This window comes from Bactrocera neohumeralis, chromosome 5 (assembly GCF_024586455.1).
Source record: "Bactrocera neohumeralis isolate Rockhampton chromosome 5, APGP_CSIRO_Bneo_wtdbg2-racon-allhic-juicebox.fasta_v2, whole genome shotgun sequence".
In the NCBI taxonomy this organism is placed as follows: Eukaryota; Metazoa; Arthropoda; class Insecta; order Diptera; family Tephritidae; genus Bactrocera; species Bactrocera neohumeralis.
This window is the reverse complement of record NC_065922.1, coordinates 42,932,451-42,947,328: the sequence shown is the minus strand read 5'-3', so window position 1 is coordinate 42,947,328 and position 14,878 is coordinate 42,932,451. Positions and strand designations below refer to the sequence as shown.

At 36.0% G+C, this 14,878-nt stretch overlaps 1 protein-coding gene across 4 annotated transcripts in view; it reads right to left on the bottom strand.

Moving 5' to 3' along the window:
- Positions 1–14,878, bottom strand: part of LOC126760570 (uncharacterized) — a 439,995-nt gene that overhangs the window by 353,359 nt on the left and 71,758 nt on the right. For 3 of the 4 annotated variants that reach the window (XR_007667221.1, XM_050476300.1, XM_050476301.1), the window contains 2 exons: positions 503–597; positions 88–330 (listed from right to left, as the gene is read on the bottom strand). Coding sequence is in view for 3 of the 4 variants with exons in the window: in XM_050476300.1 (XP_050332257.1) it covers positions 88–330; positions 503–597 (338 nt within the window). In the remaining variant the exon portion in view is untranslated. Of the gene's footprint in view, positions 1–87; positions 331–502; positions 598–7,847; positions 8,772–14,878 lie in introns of those variants that run through there. The other variant, XM_050476302.1, reaches the window with a different exon arrangement.

Below are 14,878 nucleotides of genomic sequence, written 5' to 3'. Positions count from 1 at the left end.
CGTGTGTGTGGATTTGTGTAAGTTTCCATTACCGCTACAGTTATTGTTGTTATTATTATGTATGTATGTTCGTGTCTGTTGTCTTACCGCGTCTGACAGCCCATATCGCAGGCATTTGCCGCCAACGCTGCCTCCACCGTCGCCTCGGAGCTGTTGTCATCCACGCAGAAGCTCGTCTGCACCACGATGTCGTTGCGTTGCCGCAGAATGCTGTGTTCACGCTCCTTGAGATCGCTTTTGCTGCTGGCGCGCGACATGGGCACCACCTCGCGATAATAGCGATTCGATGCGTCGTTAAGTATTTGCAACGATGTCTGCGAATGCTTGGGTCTGCGGAGAGAGTGAGGGGTAAATGTGTCAGTTAGCCATGTACTCGCTAGAAATTGCATTACAATGCATTACATTGCATGCGCAACAACAATGCGTGCGCGTTATTGCATATTACAAATTGCAATCGCACATAACGGCATATTTGCGCCGTCATGTGTTTGTAGGAACTTACCTCGGCATTGTGCTCGATAAATTCTCCCTTGAGCGCGCCTTCGAATTGCGGCCCAACTCGTTCAGTTTGCTCTCCTTCGACTGGCGTATGTGTTCCTGCAAATTTAATTCAAACCAAGCAGTCTAAATATGTGCTACTTCTTTGGTGAAGGCGAAATTCTTTCTTTTGTTTTGTTGTTCTTATGTTATATTAAATAACTGTACTCGACATTCGGTAACAATATTGTTAGGAGCAAACAGAGGAGGAGTTAACCATTGCAAAACGCACTTACAAGTATATAGATATATATATTATATATACATAAGGATAAACATATTGGTTTTTGTTATTGTTATATAATATTAATTACTCTAGAATATAGTATTGGTAATATGAGAAAATGTTAGTTTTGCTAAAATTTATTCTCCGTTATATACTCGTATATCTATGTACATATGTATATTTGATTAAAATCCTTATGGATCCAGGAATTTGGGCTTGTATTAGTAAATTATATATGTAATTAGGTATATATTAACAGCTATCCTGAAACTATTATTAAAGCTATAATATTAGTTTGTTGAAAAAATTATATTTTGCTAAATAAGTTTAGTATTATGGGTAAATAGTATATACATATATATAACTAGGTTCGAAATGAAAATTATATATACTTGGTCTTGCCATAAATTCTGTTACAAACTTTACACTGCATATAGTAAGTGAAAATGTTCAGAAAAAAGTACCTTTGAGGCAGATATGGATTATGCTGCGGATATCTTGACCAGAAGCATGCACAATGCGGCCTACATAAGTACACCAGAAGGTAGCCACACAGAGCGCCCACAAGCGGGACAGACAACTCTGGTCCAATGAGGTAGTGATGAAGCTCAGACAGAAGAGACGTTTTCGGTATGCCTGGCAAGTTGGTATAAATTTTAATGACAAAACACGTCTCAACCGGTCCACAAAAAAGCTGAAGCATGTTCTCTAGAAATTGCGCAATAAGTCCCTAAAGGCGTGATTGCTGCGATGCCAGGAGATCCAGCAAACAATCTTTGGAATGCGATTAGGCAAAACAATAAGCCGATGTCTAATAATAATTTAAACAGCAGGGGTGTTTGCTCCACACAAAACTTTATAACCAATGCTATGGAAAATAATAAAAACTGATCTGCTATGTTCCTTGAGTCTGGCATCTAGGCCTAATATTTAAATTAAAGCGAAAAACTACCAATACCTTATTATTTGCTGCTAAAGTCTCACTTGCACAATTGGACGTTCTACGTAGGATGCCGTGATGCTGAGTCGGATTTGAGACCAGTTCGGGCTGGCGAATACCAAGACATTGTCTGGTCCCTGTTAGTCCAGTCATTATAGTAAGTTCACCTCGGAATTCGATACAAGTATTTACAGACATATAAATGGGTATATCGAATTCCGAGATTCTTACCTAATTTAAGCTTAAATGACTGGACTATGTGCCCTACATTCTTTATACAGCAGACCTTCGGTGATCAAATCTGACTCCACAACTACAGCAACCTATGCTCATGATACTGCAGTGCTACCAACAAGTGGCAACCCTACCACTGCTTCCGGAAAACTGCAGATGCAATAGAATGCTCTAGCACCGTGGCTCACCAAATGGAATATTGAAATCAACACCGAAAGTAATATACTTGTATACCCTCAAGCAAAAAACTTGGCCTCAAGTAGCTTTATATGGTCAGCTGTTACTAACAAACACATGCGCAAAATATTTGGGGATTATAATTGATAAGGCGAGAACTTGGAAAGATCGCGCAAAAATAAAAATAACTCAGCTAAGATTAAAGTTGGCGTTGCTATACTGGCTCTTTAGGCTAAGATTCCTCGTCAGTCTGAAGAATAAGTTGCTAATTTATAAGGTAAGCCGATCTGGACGTATGACATTCAAATCTGGGGCAGTGCAACGAATTCAAATTTAAAACGAATTCAAGTATTTCAAAATAAAGTTCCGCGTAACATAATGGGGGCTCCTTTCTATGTGAGAAACGATGCCACCAGGATCTAAAGTTGTTCACTATAAAGGAAACACTCGCTATACTTGCCCTTTCGATTCATTGAATATATAAAATTTTTATTTTATTTATTTAATTTTATTTCATCCGAATTAATGTTGCCCTAAATGACTTCTTCATTTGCAGAAATCCCCTTAGAAAACAGAAAATTATTTCAAGGGAATTGGATATATCGACCAGTCAATTTCAAGACATTTTCGAGATGATCTCCACATGAAAGCCAACCGTTGGTTAACTGGCAATCTTCCATTTTACAGATGAAAAAATTCCCTGCCGAAGAAGTTTTTAATAAGCAAAACGACAAAATCTACGCAATAACATTTAAAGAGCAAAAAATATTTTTCCAAGTGTTCAATTTTTAGACCATCCAGCTACTTTAATGGTTTGGCGATGGGTGTTCTGTAAAGGCGTTACAACTCTTCACTTCTGTGGAAAAGGGGTTAAAACTGTGCCTAAAGTATATTAGCAGGATGTTATAGAAGGCGTGGTGAAGCGGTTAAGCAATACTCTCAAGTTGAGAGATTGAATCTTCCAGCAAGATTCTGCTCTACCGCATAAGGCATAAAACGGCCACCAGTGGCTTATAACCATTGTTCTTGAGGATTTGCCATCTGAAAGTTCAGGTTTGAATACATTGGACTACAATTTGTAGTCAGATTTGGAGAAGACGGTCTGTCGAATAACGCACCGAAATTTGGAGATGTTCAAAATATACTTGGTTTGAAACCGTGCGTGCTGCTATTGATCAACCGCAGCCAAATCGATTCAGGACTTGTGTAAAAATAATTACAATATACATTATTAATTTCAAAAATATGTAATAATTTAGTTTTAATAAATACCTCATAATTATTATTAATATTTAAAAACTTCGTCGTGAAAATTGGTTTTGAGCAAGGTTTTTGAAAATAATATTCGAGGACAGGTTTGATCTGTTTTAGGTTTCGACTGAAAATTATTTTTTGTGCGTACATTATATATACATTGTATATCAAATGCGTTTAGAATCATGTCCAGGTCTTTTAATCTATTTTACCACTGAAAAAAACATAAACAGTTGGCAACGCTCTTTTCTCAGTAGTAGTAGTAGTCTTTCCGTTCTGAATTCATCATTGTGGTCTTGTGATTTATTTTATCATTTCAGCTTTAAGCCCATATTATAATATTACACTTGTTCCATCTATTTAATTTTAAAAATTTTTAATAGGTGGCAACCTTAAAAAATAGTTTTAACTACAAGTCCAATTTTGTTAGAAAGCCATATGTTACTATTTCTTTAAACATCAGATTATGAAGCAAATTTTAAAACAGGTGGCAACCTTTCCAAAAATATTTCTGTTATAATTCGTGTCCAATCGGAAATATTACAACTTAATTTTTCTTTAATCTTTGTTAATTGATCTTTCTGCTTTAATGCTGCCATCATATTAAACATGAACAAGGTCTAAGCTTAATAATGCGCATTTGTACAGTATGCGTCTTTGTCTTTCATAAATTAATATTTATCTCTCAAGAAAATTTACATCATATATCTCCTTAGGCCTCTCCTTGATCATCATCAATGCTTAATTGTTTTTCTTACAGAACAAACGAAGAATAACACAACCCATCCCAGTATCGAAGCCTTCTTGTTCTAACGGTTAAATAATCCCATATGCAACATGTGCTTGCACAATTATTTGCAGCAGAAATTGCAAATGTTCATTTTCGGTATTTGTTTCGGAAAGGCTCAACAAGTTGCAGTTGCAAAATGTTTGTTTGTGTAGTTTTCTTTTCTGTAAATATGTACTATATATACTTGTACATAGGTATGCCAACGGGAGTAAATGCAATTGCAACTGTTCATATTTTCCCTGCAATTTCCGTTAACTTTAATCTGGATATAGGCGAAATGAAGTGAATTTAATCCAATATTTCATACTTGAAAATAAGCAATCATGTTAAGTGAAAATGGAAATTGCGAATTTTACTGAATCTTTTTAGTAGTTGGTGTGATGGATGCAAGCAAAAATATTTTTTAATTTATCCAATGAAGATTAGCTTATAATTCCACTTAATATTAATAGTTTTATTGAAAGTGTGAACTCATATATTGCCTTTACCATTATAGGAATTTGTAGTAAAGCTTGCAGATTGATTATTCTCCGATTTAACGCATCGCTCTTTTGTAGTCCAGAGTCACAAAAACTTGTGAAAAGTTTGTTCTACCACATTAAATTGATATAGTTATTGATATTGTCTTTACATATAGCGAACTCTAAGTCGGAATCTGTTGTTTACATAAAAGTTATGCTCTTTTTTGTCTAATGACCTTTGCTTTCTTTTTCTTTATGTCAAATACATATAAGTGTTTAAATTCTTTATATTTTCCCTTGCACATATCTTCCCACTATGTTATGATATTGATATATATCCTTACATACCATTCTTAAAGCAAAAGGGTAGCAAATACAAATTCCTCCACCAATTTCAGAAAAATTTGGTGTGAAGTAGTGTCCTGTTGCCATATTATTGGAGCTTTATAAAGAGGTAAATCGGCATACAGCAATGCTTACTTGCTCTTGAATACCATTTTGAACTTTTAGTAGTGGTTCCCAGGACATGTGGAAGCTGCGTTCTAAAAAATGCTGGGTATCACTATACACCTTTTCTTGTCCTCATACATGGAACTCCATCCGTCTGTACATTAATACATATGCCAATTTTTCTCTCAGTTATTGAAATATCAATCTGCACACGGCTCTTTTTCCCCCAGATGCTGTTCATTTGTTGGAACTTACGATGTCGGACCACTAGAGGTTGTGCGACAGACTCATGATCAAACTAAAGCCCTCACTTAAAAAGCTGAATATCTCGAGAAGTATTAATGATAGCGATTTTGACCTCGGACCTTTTTTATAGCAAATAAAATTTTCTACAAATTTGACATGTACATTTTTTTTATAGCTCTTGTTATTTACGAGATATGTATATACAAAAAAATGCGAATTTTGTGGAAAAACCAGGTTTAGGGACCCGTACTACCTCGCTGGTGTGAGTTATGACTTTGTTGCACTGGGCACTTTTGTAGAGTGAATAATTTTGAGAAATATGCGTCTAAAGTCAAAGCGATGCCATAAAACACCTCTGATCTGTAGGAATTTAAAGATAAAAAATCACGATTGTAGTGTATTTTCTATGGAAAATTTTTACATGCCTTGGTCCAGTTCTTAATGTTAATATTAAGGGCTAAAATTTTCAGGGATTTTTTTTAGGGTATTTCCAAGAAAATTTCATGAAGGGACTGAAAAAAATTAATATTTAAAAAAAAAAACACCCCAATATATATATATATATAAATAATTTACGAACAACCAGAAGCGAATTAACCATGTATCTACATATGTCTAACTGTCTGTATATACGCCAACTAGTCCTTCAGCTCTTGAGACATCGATCTGAAATTAAGCTCACGTCCTCTTCTCTCCAAGAAGCTGCTACTACCGGTATCGGAATACTATAGCAAATAGATGGCATACAAACTGAACGATCGAACTCAAGTGGTTGTAAGGGAAACTTTTTAATTTTTATTGTCTATGCCAGATGAAATCTACGAAGAAATTTTTCAGATCAGATTACTATAGCTGCCATACAAACTATACGGCCTCTTCTAAATTTATTGAGATATAGAACAAATTAGTCAATATGAATGACATGCAGCCAAAGAGGGGCAAAATAAGTAAGTTGGCTGCACCAAAATTATAATAATATAATTGTTATAGAACGTTAACTTCGTTTGAACCGATACTCTAATACCCTTGCCAGGTACTTTTCTTATAGAACGTTAACGTTAGTTACACCGATGCTATAATACCTTTCACAAATATTCCTTCCAAGAAAATGATTTCACAATCTACACTAACTGGTTACTGTACTACAGAATATCCCAAAGAGGTGACACATAAAGTAAGTACCTTCGATTCGACGAGTCATGTATTCAAAACTCAAACCACATGAGCAAAAATTCACAGTTTCTTAAGCTCATATTTTCTTTTTGTAACATAATAACATCCATCAGCACCTCTGAGCAGAAAACTATTAAGACTTCATAAGTTAGCACAGACGCACACCATATTGTAGAACCTTAACTATTGCCTAAGTACCTAATAAGTATAAACTAATATTACTAAAACTATCACAATTTTAGTTGTACTTTAAAAATTTGCAAAAAAGGGTATTCAAAAAGGCATTTGAAAAATCAACGCTGAGTGCATAAAATCTGGTTCTTTACTAAACTTTAAAATCTGGACTTAGTATTACCCCAGAATTATTTTGACATTTGGTCTCCATCAATTCGCTTGTCTCAAATTAGATTTTTCTGCCATTAAGCAAGATGCCTTTTAGTCTACTCTTTTCATAATAACCCACGAAATTCTTGCTACTTGGCTTGATTGCTATTTCTGTTATAGAAAAATAAAACTAATTTAGAGCAAAATTAATTATTATCTAGAAATATTTACTCTTAAACTTAATATATTCGTTAATACTGTTACTTATGTATATTAAAAAATATATATAATATGTATGTTAGATAATAATCTAGTATTATATATTGAATAATATTGTTAAACTTTTGTTTTTCGGTTATGTATGCTATTATATACACGTTTGGTAGATTTATATAAAATTATTTATAAACTGAAATCTTAAAATATTCTAAAATAGCTGTAGGTGTTTTTGTAATTTTTTGTTATATTCAAAGTGTAACTGTAAATTATTTGTTGTAATAAGGGAGAAAAAAGTTAATAAAATTAAACACCATAAATATTAGTAATTACATACATACATATATGCCAGTTTGTATGCACAGAAAATAAACGCTTAATTGTATTTAGTTCGATAACAAAGTTAGTCAGTGCGTATAAGTAATCTGTGTGGTGGTGACATAGCGCCAGCTGAGCTCCTCGTGCTCTAAAGCATAACTGTTAGCAATGAAAAGGCAGTTGTTAGTGTGGTATTTTGCGATACGAAATACGACGAATTACTTTATTTATATTTATTTCATTTTTACTTTATTTATTTGGATTTTAATTCTATATTTTTTCAATCTCCATAGACTTTTATTTTAAAATTTCTGATTTTTGCTTAGGCGAAATAATTTTGACCGCAATTTTTAAATTTAGAATTCATTGCTATACGGCTTATAAAACGACTGTTGTTTTAGATTTTTTAATATTTAATTTTTTTTAACTATTTTTAATTTTTTAAATTTTTTTAATAGATTTTTTTAATATTTAATTTTAATTTTTTCTTTAATTATTTAAAATTTTTTTTTAATTTTTTTCATTTTAAATTTTTTCAAATATTTTTCATATATTTTTTTTATAAGTTTGCTTTATTTCCTTATACTTGTTATCTTTAAATTTCTTTAGCAATACGTATTTCTAAATTTCCTTCGTTTTTTTTTTACGTCCGCATTTAACACTTGTGTTGCGTCCCAATTGCGTAAATCGGAGCGCTTGATTTGTCTTGTCGGCTTAGTTGGTGGCAGTTGTCGGTGATGATTTAGAGGAAGTAATTGAATCTGTTGAAACCGGTGTCACATCATAACCATAGCTATTGGCCAGAAGTTCGGGCGGATAAGCGCCGGCACCGCAGCCGCCGCCTAACGGATATTCCCTGCCATTTCGATTAGTTACAATAACGAATTCGTCGTCATTGAAATTGACGACGTTCGGCTGGTAAGTGCATGCGGAACAGGAACCATTTGCGTTATCACAATTCAAGCCATGAATATATAAATTATCATTGCCATCCTGTTTGCTTGCTGTGTGGCAGCCAACGTAGGCGCCAACGCCGCCGCCGACACCGCCTCTATGATTGCTGTAGTGGCTGTTGAAGGCGCTACCGCTGCCACTGCCACTGCCACTGCCGCTACCGCCGCTGGTGCTGCCGTCGCCATTACTTTGGCTCTGGCTCTGGCTTTGGCTGGGGATCTGTCTTTGACCGTTACAATTGCCATTGTCGTCGAGTTGTTGCTGGCTGCCATGTGGGTGTGGCTGTGACTGTAGGGCTTGCTGCAGCATATAGGCTTGTTGCTGTTGCTGCTGTTGTTGCTGTTGGTGCAATTGCCAATTGTGCTCGGACATGTAATCGTTTTGCAAGCCAACGAATATCGCCGTCTTGGGTGCATCCCAGATGAACGAATCGATGTGATAAATATCGCTGGCGTGCGGCATTGGTATCTCCTGCGGATAAGAGCAGAGCAGAGAACAGAAGAGCACAGTCGAGAGACGAAAGACGAGAGACGATATAGAGAGTGAGCGAGCGTACACATGGTTTGGTTTGTTGGTGTTCACACATCAATAACAACACACAATTGGCATGAGCGGGAGCAGGAGGAGCAAAAGGAATTTATTATAATACTAATGGTACTTAGGCAACTACACACATACACGCACACACATACATACATACAATACGCACAACTGGCGCTTGTACAGTACATATATGTGTGTATGTACGTGTCTTTATGCAAACTGCATTATTTCTATTGTATAATGGTGAATGGTGAATTTATACTTCTATTCTAGTTAGCTTAGGAATTTGTGCATGTGTCGGTGTGTCAGTGTGTCTGTGTGCGCGTGTTCGGCGTAGGAAGTATAAAAAAGTAGTGAAAGGCAGAAAAAAAGAGTACAAAAGAATAAATAAGGTTTCCATAGCAATGCGGGAGGATCACTTTCATGGAGGTGACTTCAGTTGTGCTACGCGCTCTACACAGGTTTGCATGTGTGCGAGTGCCTTGTGAGTGGGTGGCTACAAGATAATGCTGTGCCGGCATTGGGTTGGGTTAGATGTCGCACACGCGCCTTCGCATTTGACTACACATCAGCATGTAAATAGCATAAGTTATGACAACATTCATTAGTGGTGTGTGGTGATGAGAAAAAATTGCCCGACAATGTTGCAGAGAATTAATGAAAATGCGTATTTAAAGCAGCTACGTTACATCAACACTTACATACTTACATTCATACATAAAAGAAACCTAACCCATTAGTGTGTGTGTGCGTTCGTGTGTGTGTAAAGCGCATTGAAGTGAGATGCAGTGAAGTGAAAGCGTGAGGCATGGACTCAGCGGCGTAGGAAAGGCTGGTCTAAGCTACAGTAACTAATGGTATTAGTTTACCAACGCTCATATGAATCGAATGTCTTCTCAGCAGAGTGTGACACACGCATGTGAGACATACATACATATGTACGCACAGTCAGCGCCGCTGAGCTGGCTAACATGCGCCAGCAGGGCCCGCAGCCAATGACTGACAGACAAGGCTGCATGTGTGAAATAATAAAAAGTTATCCATTTACAACAGTGAATGGTTTGTCCTTTTCATGTCAGCACCTGACACGTTGTCAGGGGAACGGTACGTCCCACACGCGAGCAGTCAAATTGCTGCCAAGCTAAATATGAGTGCAGTTGAGCGGACATTTCCACGCTTTATTTTGATTTAATTTCAGCGCTAACCGGCGAGTTCGTGTTTGAATTGTGTCAGCGCTGATTGTTTGGCAAGAAATTGCTGTAGAATTTTTTCAAAACTCGCTTGACGAAGCTGCGTTTAAGATAGTTAGGTTACAGGTTATACATGTCGCTTCAATATTTTATTCAAAATTATCTTCTTGTTAAAGAAAATTGTTGAAAATTCATTTTTAGCCGGAAATTAAGGATTAATATTGGCTGAAATGATAAGTTCTAGCAGAACTATAAATATTGTCTTCAAAAAAAAAAAAAAATAAATGAATAAATAAATAAAAAGTTTCAATTGTAATGAAAAAAAAATAACTTTTTGTTGGAAAGTTTCAGATCGAGACCTCAAAAACTAAGAGACTAGTTCGCGTGACTACAGACAAACTGAGTTGGATTGCACTATGGGGTTGTAGCGTATTAGTGTATACTCGTATGGCTTTCCTGAGGTTATAACACAAATTTGAAGTAGTTACGCTCTGTTATGATATCATGGAAACCATACGAGTAGACCAATTTTTAATGCTTTCTAAACGAATACGTGGGTCGCCTTTTATATTTCGGGATTCGAGAACAAAAAAAAATTTTAAGCATCGAGAATCGCTTTATTGCTTTTCAAAATATTCTCCATAAAGTTCTATACACTTTTGCATGCTTTGGAACCAAAAGCCTTTTTACCACTTTGTTTGAGATATCTGCAAAACATGCCTTTTTCACGCAACAACGGTGAATAAAAATAAGTCATACGGTGCCAAGTCAGGACTATACGTAGGATGACTATACGTTGGATCATTCATATAATCAATGTTTTGAGTGCTGAAAAAGTCAGTTGTTTCAATCGATGTGTGAGATCTAGCGTTGTCGTGGTGAACAGTGATCCGTCTTCGGCGATTGGTTCTCCTGATTTCTTGAAAGACAACTGGCAAAGAAATGATTATGTAGCACTCAGAACCAGTGTGCGTTGTTGTGACATGTCCAGTTTCTCCAAAAGAAAGGGGCAACGCGAACAGCTTCTCTTAGATTCGATTCATTTTGAAACACTCATACAGTCAACTGCTGTTTACTTTCGGGCTCATACAAGTAAATTCACAATTCACAATGTCATAGACCAATCGAAACGAACCCTTTTTCATCCATTTATATTATTGATCAAAGTAGAAACCGTTATTTGGAAGTAACGCATATTAGGCTAGAGCAATCATGGATCAGCTTCGCACCACGTTTACTCCACTGGATACTGAGCAACTTCAGAGACGCCGTACTCAAAGACGCTACTTCTGTTGTCAATAATAGTTTCAAAGAAGAAAGAAATGAATCCTTCCATCTTTATGCGCAAATATTTGAGCTGTGCCCATTATCTTTATGGATTTCGCAGAAGAAGCTTGGTTTGCTGGTTTACAAAATCCAATCCAAAAACCAATTCCTCAAGTAAGAATTGAAGTCGAACGACCTTCAAACTTGTCGTACGTTAAGTGAATCGGCCCAAAAGGTAATGGCCACTGATCCCAAATTTTCAAAAGAAACTTTTGTTCAGCGATGAAACTGACCTTTGGTTGAATTGGTACGTTAATAAACAAAATTTTCGCATTTAGTGTGCTAATGATTCACAAGCCTTGCTGAAACGTCTCTATTTGGTGTCCTCCTATCTTGACAGAGGAAATCATTGGCCCATTTTTCTTCAAAAAATAAGCTGACAATAATGTTATAGTCAATGGGGAACGCTATAGAGCCACGAAAAGTACCTTTTTCGTTTCTAAATTGGAGAGTGTGATGTGAACGACTTTTGTTTCTAACAAGACGGCGTTACATACCATACAACGAACAAAACATTCAATTTATTGAAGGAAGCTATGGCTCAAGCTGCTCATGACTTGCGGTCTTAGAACAAGTATCCTCCGGGTAGCCAAAAAACATCCGTTTGAAGGCGAGCTAAAGTGAGAAGGCGAACTATCCCTCACCAGGCTTGTACGCTGTGTTTGGGATTCGCCATGTAAAAAACGCTGCCAATTAAAAGAAACAACAGCCTCGTCTGAGAGACAGCGATGACGATCACGGCCACTCTAGCCAACAGGTGCTTCATTGGACTGAGTATGCAGTTGAGATGAAGTCCTCTCTCTAGGAACAAAGTCCAAATTCTACAAGTCACTCATCATCTCCGTCCTGCTATATAGTGCAGAGGCATGGACGATAACAACATTTGATGAGTCGGCGCTACAAGTTTTTGAGAGAAAGGTTCTGCGGAAGATTTATGGTCATTTGGACATTGACAATATATACGAAGTCATTGGCATAGCCCATTGAATTAAGAGGCATCGGCTACGCTGGCTAGGTCATGTCGTCCGAATGGATGAAAACATTCCGGTGCTGAGAGTATTCGACGCAGTACAAGCCGGGAGAAGAAAAGGAAAACCTCCACTCCGTCCACTTGGTCCTTCAGTGAACCTGCCCACGCTTGGAATCTCCAATTGGCGCCAAACAGCGAAGAAGGAGAACGACTGGTGCGCAGTTGTAACCGCGTAAGCGGTGTCTACGCCAATAAAGAAAAAGAATACATGTTAGATGTTCTAAATCGAAGAACCATTGATATGAAATGAAATCACACGTTCCACGCCCTAATTTCCCTTTATGTCTGAAAATTTTAATTTAACATATGCGTGTATGTAAAAGGAACCTTTATCTGTATCTTAAATAATACCCCACTCAGCTATACATATGTATCTCAGCGAAAATTTAATCAATTTTGATTTAGTCAACATTGAAAACAATATCAATTTGAAATATAATATGGATTCACTCATAACATGCCTTCTAGTTTTGCTTGAGTAGACTATTGAGCACACTCGGTTTTATATGTGACGAAAACAAGTGGGCGATGGCGAAACGAACGAACAGCTGGCGTGCTCTGAAAGTTTCGCTAAAAATAGTAGAGCAGATTGTAGCTCAACTCTCCGTCAATTAAATTAGCATTGACAGCCGAAAATCCACCTTTCAACAAAAGTTAGAAATATATTATTTTCCGCACATACATACAAATTTACAACAATATCACTTAGGTTAATTACTCTGCTATTGCATTGAGGTTAAAGTTACATTTGCAAATGTTGAATGTAAGGAAACACGCGCATGTTGCATGCCACTTCCAAAAATAAGAAATACATTTATTTTAAGTTACCGAACTGTGGCAGCTTGTGGCGTAGCATATATAGCATAAATTTCGCCATTTTCAAGGCCAATGCTTTTAAGGGCCATTCTATTCAATGCTAAATGAAATGTATGAAAGATTTATGTGTTTGTATGTATGTATGTGTGTGTGATATGCCCCACCAATGACTACAAATTGTATGCTTGTAAGAAGCCTTAGGGTGTTTTGCCTTACTGTAAATAATTTTTTGAATTTTTTGTAGTTATGTGTATGTATTTTAGTACACTCAATATATATCTGAAATAATGGTGGAGGCTTTAGCAGCAAAAAAAAAGAGGTAACTTTTAAGTGCCAGCAGCTTTTTTTCGCGCTAATGCGAGTGCTGTAAGCTGCAAGGGGGCGCAAACGCTATTTTTATATACTTTTATTAAATTTTTTTATTTCAATGGCTAACGGCACTTAAAAATAAATGCAAAGCGTTGATAATGGACAGTCATAAATTTTCAACACCAAAATTTGTTGAAAGAAATATGTAGGGATAAGTGCGTTTATATAGTTGTGTATGTGTGTGTATAATTGTATATGTGTATATGTAGTTGTGTGATTGTATATATAGCTGTGTGTGTGTGTAATATTGCATTATTTGTGTTCTAAACTTATGTATGAGTATGAGATATGAAAACTCTTTGGTACGAATTTCAGCAAATGCGAACCTCAAAATTTCAATGTTTCACTTTTTTATCTAATTTTTAGCAGAATATTAAATTTTTTGTTGTAGTTTTCTTTTGCTATAAGCTACGGTGAAACAAACGTGCAAATAATGTTTAAAAAAGTGTTAAAACAAAATTAGTTTTCAAACTCACATAATTCAAAATCAGTATTTAAGTTCATGCAAAACTCTTTACATCACTTTTTTACAATTTATCTTACTAAATATTGCTTAACTACTGCAAAGTACATACTAGTGTTTCGTAATTACTTTCTACACTAAATTGGCTACTAGCGTATGCATGGTGTGTTTGGTGAGTTGGCAACACTGTTGCATTTAGTTTGATTTCATTTATTTAATGCTAAATTCACTTATTTACGAATCGATTTCATTGCTCTAATGTATGATTGATAAGCGCTTACAATTCAGGTACAAATATATGCACATACAGGGTGCGTCAACTTGGTGTACCTAGCATACTTAATAGTATACACCTCTGTGAAAACCATCAGCTCATTTTTAAACGCGTTTTTGTCGAATTTGCTTGCGTGTTTACTTGGAAACAAATGAACCGATCACCAGCAATTATTTTTGCATGTTTTGAAAATATACAGTTAGTTCACAAAACAATGAACTACAGTAGAGGCCCGCTAATCCGGACACGGCCTAATCCGGATTCCACTGTAATCCGGACAGGGTTAAAAAATTCAAAATTTCTATTATGTCCCTTGTAATCCGGACCGACATTCTCTATCCGTATTCTCTAATCCGGATCACATATTTATTATTCACTACATTCGCTTTTATGCTTTTATGCTTTATTGTTTTAAGTTTTTTTTGTTTTTGGAACATGTGTATTATTTGTTATAATAAACAAACAGAAATTTATAAATATTTTTTCTTAATACATAGTTCTGATATGTCTTTGGCAATCCGGATTTCCTTATATTCCGGATAGGGGCCGGTTTTAATTGATCCGGAT